The sequence below is a fragment of the Pristis pectinata genome, chromosome 27, assembly GCF_009764475.1.
Source record: "Pristis pectinata isolate sPriPec2 chromosome 27, sPriPec2.1.pri, whole genome shotgun sequence".
NCBI classification, from domain to species: domain Eukaryota; kingdom Metazoa; phylum Chordata; class Chondrichthyes; order Rhinopristiformes; family Pristidae; genus Pristis; species Pristis pectinata.
This window is the reverse complement of record NC_067431.1, coordinates 21,349,980-21,362,590: the sequence shown is the minus strand read 5'-3', so window position 1 is coordinate 21,362,590 and position 12,611 is coordinate 21,349,980. Positions and strand designations below refer to the sequence as shown.

The 12,611-nt window shown below is 47.8% G+C and overlaps 1 protein-coding gene across 1 annotated transcript in view; it reads right to left on the bottom strand.

Annotated features, from left to right (window-relative positions):
- Positions 1-8,275, bottom strand: part of ttc12 (tetratricopeptide repeat domain 12) — a 37,230-nt gene extending 28,955 nt beyond the window's left edge. Inside the window, exons 1-5 of the mRNA XM_052039988.1 lie at positions 8,143-8,275; positions 4,350-4,549; positions 3,120-3,150; positions 2,506-2,583; positions 664-785 (exon numbers count right to left, since the gene is read on the bottom strand). Coding sequence (XP_051895948.1) covers positions 664-785; positions 2,506-2,583; positions 3,120-3,150; positions 4,350-4,549; positions 8,143-8,200 — 489 coding nt within the window. The 5' untranslated portion in view covers positions 8,201-8,275. The remainder of the gene's footprint in view (positions 1-663; positions 786-2,505; positions 2,584-3,119; positions 3,151-4,349; positions 4,550-8,142) is intronic.
- Between the last annotated feature and the right edge of the window lie 4,336 nt (positions 8,276-12,611).

The window sequence follows — 12,611 nt, the reverse complement described above, 5'->3', positions numbered from 1 at the left end:
TGGGAATCTTGGTTGGCATGGACCAGTTGGGCTGAAGGGCTTGTTTTCGTGCTGTATGATCCTATGACTCTAAGGAAGCACTTTTATTCTTTTTGACAGCCACCCCAACATGTCCACATTAGTCCATTTGGCTCAGTGAGTTGACTTGGCCAGAACTAGGAATTTTAACTATTAATGTCTGCAAATACTAGAATATTCTGCACAATTGGAAATTCCATCAATAAATGATTCTTTCATATCAATGCCCCATCTCCCTCTTTTGACAATTTTGATGAATCTTATGGATCCACGGATTTATTGAGTGAACACATGCTGGCCAACTGAAACTGTCCGAAATAAATTAACCAATACTAGTTATTTCTCTCCCTAGCAAAGCAACCATGGTCACACCCTTTAGAGTAATTCATGGTAGGATTTGAAACATTTCTGAGACATGCAACAACACACTACGTAAAACCATACCTCACTGTTCCAACAACCACCTTGTGCTATAGTAACATAGGGGCAAGAAGAGGTCATTTACCTTTGCTGGTCTTAGGCAGCTTCTTGTCTTGAGGAGGAAATAAATTGTGTAACCTATATGTGACATCCACCTCCGTTAACGTCTATTTTTGTGGGCGGTTTTCGATAAAGAGAAGTAGCCATTTAAATGGTTACGCATACCTGTGCTCGGTTGGTGTACAGGGCTTGAAAATCTCGAAGTTTTTCCAGGCCTTCTGTGTAGTACTGCACAGCAGCAACATAGTCCTCCTTTTCAAACGCTGCATTCCCCTTCTCTTTTAATGCTGCAGAAGATAAAATCATGGATAAGGTGGGTGATTGTAATCTTTTTACCCATGGTAGGAGAGTCTAAACCTAGAGGGCATAGGTTTAAGGTGAGGGGCAAAGATTAAAGAGGATCTGAGGGGCAAGTTTTTCCACGTAGAGAGTGGTGAGTACGTGGAATGAGCTGCAAGAGGAAGCTGTAGAAGCGGGTACAATTACGACGTTTGAAGGACATTTGGACACTTTCATGGGTAGGAAATGTTTGGAGGGAAATGGGCCAAATGCAGGCAAATTGGACTAGCTCAGGAAGGCACCTTGATCAGCATGAACAAGTTGGGCCAAAGGGCCCGTTTCTGTGCTGTTTAACTCTACGACTCTAAGATTACATTGAGATTAAAAACATAAACATAGACGAAAGTGAAAGGGAAAACAGAAGGAAAAATACTGAAAAGATGATATCAAAAATCCCTATGCTAGATCTCTATTCCAAAAAGTTCCTCAAGATATATCTCTTCAACAATGCACTTCATATCCATCCTCCTTCCTCCAAGAAATACATGGGGACATTTTAGTGTATTAAGGGTGTGACTTAAGCACAGACTATTGAGCAGCATCTGTAGAAAGGGACAGGGATAACATTTCAGGTTGAAGACCTTTCATCAGAACTCGGAATGAGAGAAAATGAGTTAGCTTTAAGTTGCTGAGAGATGGTGGAGAGATGGATGGGACAAAGGTAATATCTCTGCAGGGTGTGGTCACGAGATTTGCCATGGTTATCTATTGATGAAACCATCCAATTGACAGGTTGATGAGCAAAGTTACAGAGAGAAGGATCATAAACACTGAAGTTATGAAATTAAGAGCTGTAGCAGCAAGAACACAATTTGAATAAAAACATTATTTACTATGACATAGAAATTGGACAGGAAGATCAGTAATGAATGACGCCCTACCTTAATTATGACTTTGCAGCAATTGCAGATCTCACAACATTGGGCCTTTGCCACAACCTTTTAGCCCAAGGATTCAGTGGCAAGTGCTGCCCTGCTCACTCCTTCACTCACTGACTTTCTCTCCCACTCACTGAATCACATTGTTCCAAAACTCCAGTCCAGAAAGGTGAGAAATAGCAATGAGAGACAGTGACAGCAGTACTAGTTGGGAGTGCATGCAGACCCAGGTCAGGGAATAGGAACTGACAGAGAGCAGAGAAATAGTGTTGATGGCCTGCCTCCAGAGATTTCAGGGAGCCCGTCTGCCCACAGGTGAGGGGTTATCAGTGGACTGGTGGGACCAGCTCCCAGGAATGGATCAGGCCAAGTATTGAGACCACATCTCCCATGGCCAGGGTGTGAAAGGGAGCAAAGCAGTTTCCCCATGTACTGTGTCATTGGTGCTAAGTGTTGCCCCATTCATCCACAGTCCTCACTCAGGTAAAATGACTGACAGTTGCTCCTCTCAATAGGAGCCACAAAACAATATCTTTATTAGCAGGTATGACATGTTTTAAAGAAAGCATCAATTGTCTTTATGTAGTTTAAGCTGTATTTCGTCTTTCCCCACCGTGAAACAAATATGCTGAGTGACTTTCAAAATTACTGCTGTTGATATAATATAACATTTCCTTCAGTGTCCCCACCTTTTTTTTTTAAAGTTCATTCTGCATTTTAGATGGGGCCTTAATCATGACCTAATTTAGTAAATAACGAGCACAGGAGGGTTTATGGATGCATCGCTCACCGCTGGCCAGCCTTTGACCTTCTTTTCTTCTTTTTCCTCTCTCTTCTGCATCTCTCTCAAGAATTGATAAGAAATTCTCTAAAATGCCACAAAAAGATATTCGGCGATAAAAAAACCTTAAAGCTAAGCTTCCTTTTACTAAGTTGCACCGAGATTCTATGACAAATTGTTTATCAGGTGGGAGGTATTAATACTAGGGAATGAGCATTTTCCATTTGGGCACAGTGCCAACGTCAGATATCCCCAGGGTAGATAAAGCTCAACATTGTCCCTCATTCCCCAGCTCAGAAGACACTGGGGTAGCTATCCCACAGTTATGAACAATTGTTTCCTCAGGGCTGAATTAGCAATATTTTCATAAGCCAGGCATATGGTGCACACTATAAACAGTACAAGGCATGCTACGATATTGCAATTGCAAATTACAATCAACATTTTAACCAAAATCAGATTCCACATAACAAACACAGAGTGCTGTACCATCTAGTTTCTAGGTCCAATATTCCAAGTTGCTCTGGAAGATGCCTCTTTACTCATTTGCATATAATAAAAGACCACCTCAAAGCCACACAAAAACTTGTCAGAAATTATCTGTTTTTTTAAATACATCTTACCTTGGCTCATTTCCCTGTTCCCTTGCATTTCCTGTGAGAATCAGATTTTGAAAAAGTCAGTTGTCACCGAAAGACAGGCACCCTGAAAAATCACTAAGAGCTACCAGATAATAACTGTAACCTAGTAATGTAGTTACAGTTTAGGCGAAAGTAAACCGTAACTGGTAACTGACCACTAATTTGGTCCAAATGAATCATAATGAACCAAAGATATTTGCAGCTGAAATCAACATCCAGGAATGCAAAATTACACTTAGTTTAGAATAATATCTTGCTTAGGAACACTAGAATATTGAAAATGCTCTGAGATATTATTCCTGTCCCTGGGGTGATCTTTAGATTTAATATAAATGCAGACACTTTCTGTTATTTAATACTTGTCAAGTTTGCCTTTCCCTAAAGCAACCTGAAACCTAAAACTATTTCACATATTCCCTTATTAGATGGTCTTCCAAGGTCAAAAATGACCTGTTTCTGGGAGGCCCGTGTGTGAATTCTTTTAATGTAGGTTGGCTGTTGCACAGCAGCTACCACAATAAGGGCAGTTTGAGGTCTTTGCCCAATGACATTAATATCCAGGATGACTGGAAAACAGGTTTTGCTGCATGGACTTAACACACATGCTGTACATGACTATACATACAGATGCCCACTCATACCTGCAGTTTTGTCACTCAGTGTCCCCAGACTTGCAGCAAGTCTGCATAAATCCAGGACTCACTTAAATGAAACTGGCTGAATCCCAACAGCTCCCAAGCTCCAAGACTTGTATCTCTAACTCAGCTTGTATCAGACTTTAAAGACTAAGTTTACTGCCATCTTACCAGTACATTTCTCACTTAGCCTCTGTTGCCTCATTCAACTTATATAATGTCCTGCAAAGTGAATTTTGATTCCTCACAAGTGTCCCCTAGTTTGAAGCAAAATGCTACAAAATTCAAAAATACCAAAACACAATACAGGTTCAGTCAGCATCCATAAAGGTGACCAATTGTGGCATTTTACACCCTAAACTTCACAAAATGTACTTTAGTTTTACACCAATACTGATCTCACACCAATAATGTTCAAAGTGAGACATGATATAAGGCAAGCAGTGCCATCTGCATAAAACTATTTCAAAATATAGTCCAACAGTAGAATATCAGAGATGTACATTCTTTGAATCACAGTGCCACAAGTGAACAAGCATTAATGACATTCTAATGACCAAACCAACTGAAAACTCACATATTTTCCTGGCAGATTAGGATTCTGGGGTGGTGCATCAGTGGAAGGGTTTTTGTTAATCAGTGTCCGGTTTATCTTCACTCTGCATCCTTCCACTACCTCAGATTCTTCAGAATGTTTCACCAACTTCTCGTCTGCTTTCTGAAAAGCTTTGTCTCGTATTGCAGGATCATCAGACCTAATTCCTTCAACCAGATCCGCTAAATGTAAAGAATAAAATAGAAAAACTGAGTATTAAAGCAACTTCTTTGTATTCTACGTAGACCGAGTAGTGAAAAGGGAGCAGGAGGAGCAAAAGATCTTGAAATCCAAAAGTCTTCATGGAAGTATACACACACACTGTACACACACACACACACATAAATATATTATATATACATACATGGAACCCTATTTTCTCTCTTCAGAAGCTCTTTAACTGAGAATTGAATCTATCAGTTTAGCACTGTCCATATATTTCCTAATACTTACAATTTTCTTACAGCTACCTTCTCTATTTCAAAGCTGTGTCCCAAAATGATAACAAGAACAACACTTGAAACCAATTCACAAAGGAGATATTAGGGTAGGTTACCAAGAGCTCTAACAGATAATGTACAAGGAGAAAAGAGAAATAAAGAGGCACAAAGATTTATGGGGGGCACTCCAGAGCTTAGGAACATACTAAATGCAAGACATAACACTGTTTCACTTTAAGTGGAATTACAATGGATATGACTTACAAACCTTTATATAGAATTAAAGATGGTCATTATTTCCAAAACCTAAAATAGAATTGCTTTTGCATAAAAACATATAAATATTGATATCAATGTGTGCCCAATAAATATGAACCCCATAGAATTACATGTGCACAATATTTAAATCCTACATAAATAGATATAATTAAGAACGTGCATCATATCTAAACCCTACAGAATGAGACTTGCAGCCCCAATAAAAACCCTATAAATTGCCTCCGATATAATGCCTACAGAATTAGATGTTCCTATCCTTTATAAACCTGTGACCTTAGGTATGGAATCTCCACAAAACCCTATAAAAGTACGTATGTATGCTCCTAATGTAAAATTTATAGAATTAGTTATATGCATTCCTCCCTAGGAAATGCATAAAATTCAGCATGCACAACCTGATATATTTTCCATAAAAGTAGGCACATACAACCCTATATAAACTCCATAAAAGTAGCTACGCAAGCCCCAGTATAATCACAAGAAAGGTAAGTTGGCACCCCCTATATAAACTCAATAAAATTAGGCGTGCACCACCGATGTAACTGAATAAAATTAAGTATGCACTGCCTTATTTGGCATGTCCCCGTCAACCCCACCCGCCTGCCCCCGCCGTCCCTCCCGACTCTCCCCCCCCTCCCCATCACCACTCCCCTCCTCCCCTCGCCCTCCCTCTCTCCCCCCTCCCCCCTCTCTCCCCCCTCCCCCCTCTCTCTCCCTGCCCCTCCCCCTCCCCCCCTCTCCTCCCTCTCCCCTCCCCCCTCCCCCCCTCCCCCTCTCCCCTCCCCCCCTCTCCCCTCCCCCCTCCCCCCCTCTCCCCTCCCCCCTCCCCCCCCTCCCCTCCCCCTCCCCCCCTCCCTCCCCCCTCCCCCCCTCTCCCGTCCCCCCCCTCTTCCCTCCCCCTCTCTCTCTCCCGTCTCCCCCTCCCCCCTCTCTCTCCCCCCTCTCCCCCCTCTCCCCCTCCCCCCTCTCCCCCTCCCCCCTCCTCTCCCCCTCCCCCCTCCTCTCCCCCCTCTCCCCCTCCCCCCCTCCACTCCCCCCTCTCCCTCCCCCCTCTCCTCTCCCCCCTCTCCCTCCCCCCCTCTCCTCTCCCCCCTCCCCCTCCCCCCCTCCCTCCCACCCCTCCCCCTCCCCCACCCTCCCCCTCCCCCCTCCCCCCCTCCCCCCTCTCCTCTCCCCCCCTCCCCCCTCTCCTCTCCCCCCTCCCCCTCCCCTCTCCCCCCTCCCCCCTCTCCACTCCCCCCTCCCCTCCCCCTCCCCCCCTCTCCTCTCCCCCCCTCCCCCTCTCCTCTCCCCCCTCCCCCCTCTCCCCCCTCCCCCCCTCCTCTCCCCCCTCCCCTCTCCCCCCCTCTCCTCTCCCCCCCTCCCCCTCACCACTCCCCTCCCCCCCTCGCCCTCCCTCTCTCCCCCCTCCCCCCTCTCCCTCCCCCCTCCCCTCCTCTCCCCTCCCCCTCTCCTCCTCTCCCCCTCCCCCCTCAACCCCCTCCCCCCCTCTCCCCTCCCCCCCTCTCCCCTCCCCCTCCCCCTCTCCCCCCTCTCCCCTCCCTTCCCCCCTTCCCCCCCTCCCCTTCCCCCCCTCCCCCTCCACCCCTCTCCCTCTCCCCCCCCACCCCTCTCCCCTCCCACCCCTCTCCCCTCTCCCCTCCCTCTCCCCCTCTCTCCCTCTCTCCCCCCACTCCCTCTACCCCTCTCTCCCTCTCCCCCCCTCCCCCCCCTCTCCCTCTCCCCCCCTCTCCCTCTCCCCCCCTCCCCCCCCCCTCTCCCCCTCCCCCCCTCTCCCTCTCCCCCTCCCCCCCCTCTCCCTCTCCCCCTCCCCCCCCTCTCCCCCCCCTCTCCCCCTCCCCCCTCCCCTCCCCCCCTCTCCCCTCTCCCCCCCCCCCCCCTCCCCCCCTCCCCCCCTCCCCCCCCTCCCCCTCCCCCCCCCCCCCTCCCCCCCCCCCCCCCCCTCTCCCCCCCCCCCCCCCTCCCCCCCTCCCCCCCCTCTCCCCCCCCTCCCCCCTCCCCCCCCCCCCCCTCCCCCCCCCCCTCCCCCCTCCCCCCCCCCCCCCCCTCTCCCCCTCCCCCCCCTCCCCCCTCCCCCCCTCTCCCCCTCCCCCCCTCTCCCCCCCCCTCCCCCCCCTCTCCCCCCTCCCCCCCCCCTCCCCCCCCCCCCCCCCCCCCCTCCCCCCCCCTCTCCCCTCCCCCCCCCCCCCTCCCCCCCTCTCCCCCCCTCCCCCTCCCCCTCCCTCCCCCCCCCCCCCCTCCACCCCTCCCCCCCCCCCCCCTCTCCCCCCCCTCTCCCCCCCCCCCCCCCTCCCCCCCCCCCCCCCTCTCCCCCCTCCCCCCCCCCCCCCCTCTCCCCCTCCCCCCCCTTCCCCCCTCCCCCCCTCCCCCCCTCCCCCCCCCTCCCCCCTCCCCCCCCCTCCCCCCTCTCCCCTCCCCCCCCTCCCCCCCCCCCCCCCTCCCCCTCCCCCTCCCCCCCTCTCCCCCCCCCCCCCCCCCTCCCCCCCCCCCCCTCCCCCCCCCCCCCCCTCCCCCCCCTCTTCCCCCCTCCCCCCCCTCCCCCCCCCCTCTCCCCCCCCCCCCCCCCTCTCCCCCCTCTCCCCCCCCTCCCCCCCTCCCCCCTCCCCTCCCCCCCTCCCCCCTCCCCCCCCCTCCCCTCCCCCCCCCCCTCCCCCCCCCTCCCCCTCCCCCCCCTCCCCCCTCCCTCCCCCTCCCCCCCCCTCCCCCCCCCCCCCTCCCCCCCCCCCCCCCTCCCCCCCCTCCCTCCCCCCCCCCTCCCCCCCCCCCCCCCTCCCCCCCCCCTCCCCCCCCCCCCCTCCCCCCCCCCCCCCCTCCCCCCCTCTCCCCCCCCCCCCCCTCCCCCCTCCCCCCACCCCCCCCCCCTCCCCCCTCTCCCCCTCTCCCCCCACCCCCCCCCCCTCCCCCTCTCCCCCCACCCCCCCCCTCCCCCTCTCCCCCTCTCCCCCCACCCCCCCCCCCTCCCCCTCTCCCCCCACCCCCCCCCCCTCCCCCTCTCCCCCCACCCCCCCCCTCCCCCTCTCCCCCCACCCCTCTCCCTCCACCTCCCCTCCACTTACTGATCTCATCCACCTCCCGCAGGAACCGCTCCAGCTCCGGGTCCACCTTCCCAGACATGCTGCCCTCTGCCAGCAAGCCAATAGCCCGCGTCCTTACTGCGCACCATCGGAGTTATGCCGGCGCCCATTGGACAGTCAGTCGCTAGGCAGCGGGCACGCTGTTACCTCTGGTTACCCCTGGTTACCCCAGACTCAGGCTGGTGCTGGGCGTCAGCCATGGCCCAGTGAAGCACAGGGGAGAGACAGGATGGGACCTGAGGGGATCCAGCTGGAACACACAAAAACAAAAACACAACGCAAGCTTAAAAGCTGCAAACCCTCAGCAGAGTAGACAGCAGCTATAGAGAGACAAACAATTGTTTACCTTTCAGAACTGATGAGAAAATAAACTTTTCCAAGTTTAGCCCTAAAAGTTAGATAAATAATCTTGTTACTGGTTTATCCTAAAAGATAAACACCACTTCCCACACCATCCACCACCCAACTCTGCACCCCACCAGCGCACGCACACACACACGCACGCATATATATATATAAAACCTAGAAAATGATGATGATAATAATAATAAATGATTCTGCTAATATCACTTCCAGCCTCTTTAGACCCATTTTTTTGAATCTACATTTTTTGCATTGCACTTCCCTCTAGCCTAAGTTGAAATGTCATTCAGTTTTAAAGTCACGGGGTCATACATCCTCTGTAAGTTAAAACCTATGACATCCTGACTCTTGTGAGTTCTGACAAAGGTCACAGAGCTGAAATATTAACTCTTACTCATCTAAAATATTAACTGATTCATCTGAATTGTTAACTAACATCTTCACAAATATTGCCTGGCTTGTTGTTGACTTCCATTTACTTTCTGAACCAGGTAATATAACAGCTACTGATTTCAAATAACTTCAAGAAATACAATCACATCTAATAATACTAAATATGGGAATCATTATACTCAACCCCTCGGAAAACAATGAGTCTAAATGAAAACAAACTGCAAATAGAAACAAGTCTTTTACCATGCAATAAAATCAATATAACAAACAATAATAAGGTCTCAAAGAGGTGATCTGAGGGTGGGTGTCAGGAAACTGAAACAATAAGAGAGACTGATGGTTTGGAGTTAAGTATAATGCCAAGTAGGGATCATTTGACTAATGAATAGGCAACATTTTGAGACTCTCAGAGAAGAAGGAATGTGTTCCTAATATTGTGAAATGGAACTCATTTGGGAATCTTTTAATGTTTCCCTATTTGTCCCATCTATTCTTTACAAAACCAGCCTTCAACATGTCCATTTGGAACTTGATTTTAAAACGCATGGATGAGGGAGCCGACTGGCTTGTCATTAACTGTGTAAAGGTGCCTCACCCAGACTTTATAAATTCAGACTATCAACTAGAGAACATTATATAGCAATCAGAAACAGGAACTGCCATTGAAGTTAACCACCGTTCCCCACACCCCCCACCCTCTCCTCCTCTCCCCTCCTTTGGACCAGGGCAATTGAAGTGTTCCTAGCAAATTAGGGCAGGAGATCAGCAATTGAATCTAGGTCTCCACCCGGATTGTATAACATCATGGAATGTTCTTACCCAGTCAGAGCTTGATTATCTTTTCTAAGTTGTTCTTCTCAAGCACATTTACAAAATGCAATAAATATTTAGACTTCATGTTGCTGCTACTCTGGAGATGCAGACTATTGTGAAACCTTTATTTGGTTATTGGATTTCTGACAAAAAAAAGGTACATAGAGACAACAATAATGAAAGCTACATTTAATATTATGATTGTTCGCATCAGCAGAAGATATCAGATCTAATATTACAGTGAGTCAAAAATTACTATGTTTTTTTTACTATGGCAAATATTACCAGTTTAAGAAAACTACTAGAGTGTATGATGATCTGGAGCTGTTCCTATTCCAGAGGGATCAAGTTATTATTCACAGGATAGCAAAGTGTATACTTGACATTTTACAATGTCATATCACTTTCAGTGAATGGTGCCAACTATAACTAAAGATCTTCAGTAATTGAGCTCTATGTATTTCTTACAGATTTTCCATATTCTGTGGATGGTAATTAATTATTTACAGTCAATATTACAGACTGCATTAATAATCTGTGTGTATGTGCGATTGAGCATTTACTGTAATATCTGTATGAAATTATGTGTTTTATTTCTTCTTTAAACAATTGTTCAAATCCTCCATTATGATTAAGCCAAATATCTCTGAATTCCCTATCAAACAGTTTTGCCATACAGACTGTAGCAGTTCAAGGCAGCAGCTCAAGGCTACTAGAACTGATCAACCAATAAAGCCATAGAGTCATACAGTACAGGACCAGGCCCTTTAGCCCACCAAGTCTATGCCAACATCAAGTACCCACACAGCAATCCTACACTGATCCCATTTTATTCTCCTCCCACCCACCACCAAGATTCTACCACTCGCCTACACTCTAAGGGTAATTTACAGTGGCCAATTAACTTACCAACTTGCATATCTACAGTGGCTAATGAACCTACCAGCCTGATGCGGGGGGAAACCAGAGCACCTGGAGAAAACCCACACAATCATAGAGAAAATATGCAAATTCCACACAGACAGCACCCGAGGACAAGATTGAAGCTGGGTTTCTGGAGCTATGAGGAAGCAGCTCTACTTGTTGCCCCAACGTGCCGCCTTATCTTGTGAACAGATAAACAAACAAATCCAAGTCATTTCTTGAGAAGTGGGAATGCATCTATTTCATTAATGTAAAAGAGAAGCTATTAATACAAACTTTTTTATGCACATACAAACTTCACTGCTGCTTACAGGCACTAAAGAATAATCATAGATTACACCTTTAGAAATGTACTTGTCAATTAAATGATTTTTACCAACTAATGACAACAATTTCACCAGATACAGTAGATTATTCAATGAAGCTTGGGTCTTTGGAAAGCAGGCTGATTTCTGTTAATCAAAGGCAATTTATGAAGATCAAAAAAGCATACATCTTTATTTGTGTTATTAAAGAATTTAATATGATCAAGTATTAATTAGATGTCAATAGATCGTGAGTCACTGTATCGAGGTAGTCGGTGCTTCATTTGAAGGAATCAATGCATGGGGCCAGAGTGCTAAGGGAAGCTTTAATGTGAGAGCACTCTTCAATCAGCAATCAAACCTGAGCACTGGGACTGCAGAAAATTAGTGCAGTGGGGAAAAAATCCTGTTTACTATTGATTGACAGACTGCAGGTTAGAGTCCCTAATTTGTTCCACTTCTAATTTCAGCCATGATACTCCGCAGAATAGTGAATAAAGTACAACCACTCCCTGCAAAGGTTACTTCAATCTGTTCCCTTCTTTGTTATGGAAGTCCTAATAGGAGAAATTTTACACTTTCATAATATTAATATCACATGTTAAACATAGCATGGGATCAAAATGCTATATTAACATGATATGTCTACAAAAATATGAGAACATGCCTTTACTACAATTGGGTGACATTATATCTTCAATTTGTAAAGGTGAGGATGGAAGAAGAATTGCACTGACAAGGAAAGCATTGGTATTGGTTTATTATTGTCACTTGTACCGAGGTACAGAGAAAAACTTGTCTTGCATGCCGATCGTACAGGTCAATTCATTACACAGTGCAGTTACATTGGGTTAGTACAGAGTCCATTGATGTAGTACAGGTAAAAACAATAGCAGTACAGAGTAAAGTGTCACAGCTACTGAGAAAGTGCAGTGCAATAAGGTGCAAGGCCACAACAAGGTAGATCATGAGGTCATAGTCCATCTCATTGTATAAGGGAACCGACCAATAGTCTTATCACAGTGGGGTAGAAGCTGTCCTTAAGTATGGTGGTATGTGCCCTCAGGCTCCTGTATCTTCTACCTGATGGAAGAGGAGAGAAGAGAGAATGACCCTGTTGCATGGGGTCTTTGATTATGATGGCTGTTTCACCAAGACAGTGAGAGGTAAAGATAGAGTCCAAGGAGGGGAGGCTGGTGTCCGTGATGCGCTGGGCTGTGTCCACAACTCTCTGCAGTTTCTTGCAGTCCTGGGCAGAGCAGCTGCCGTACCAGTGGAAGAGCACTGCTGATCTACCTAAGCTAAAAGCAATAAGCAATCTGCTGACAGAATTCAGGGTTTCGACCCAAAACATCAATTATTCCTTCCCCACCCCCGCATAGATGCTGCTCAATCCGTTGAGTTCCTCCAGCAGATTGTTCGTTGCTCCAGATTCCAGCATCTCCTGTCACTTGTGTCTCCATTAAACTAAAAGCTAGTTGTCTCCTCTCTGCAATTTGTTTAAAATAATAAATATGCAGTGTTTTACAACAGCGGAGGAAAATATAATTGCAAAGGAGTAACTGCACCAGTCAACTAATGATACAATCAAAATCCCATGGCAATTGCTTTATATAAAGCTTTACGTTTAGAATTAATGCAATGGAATTATGA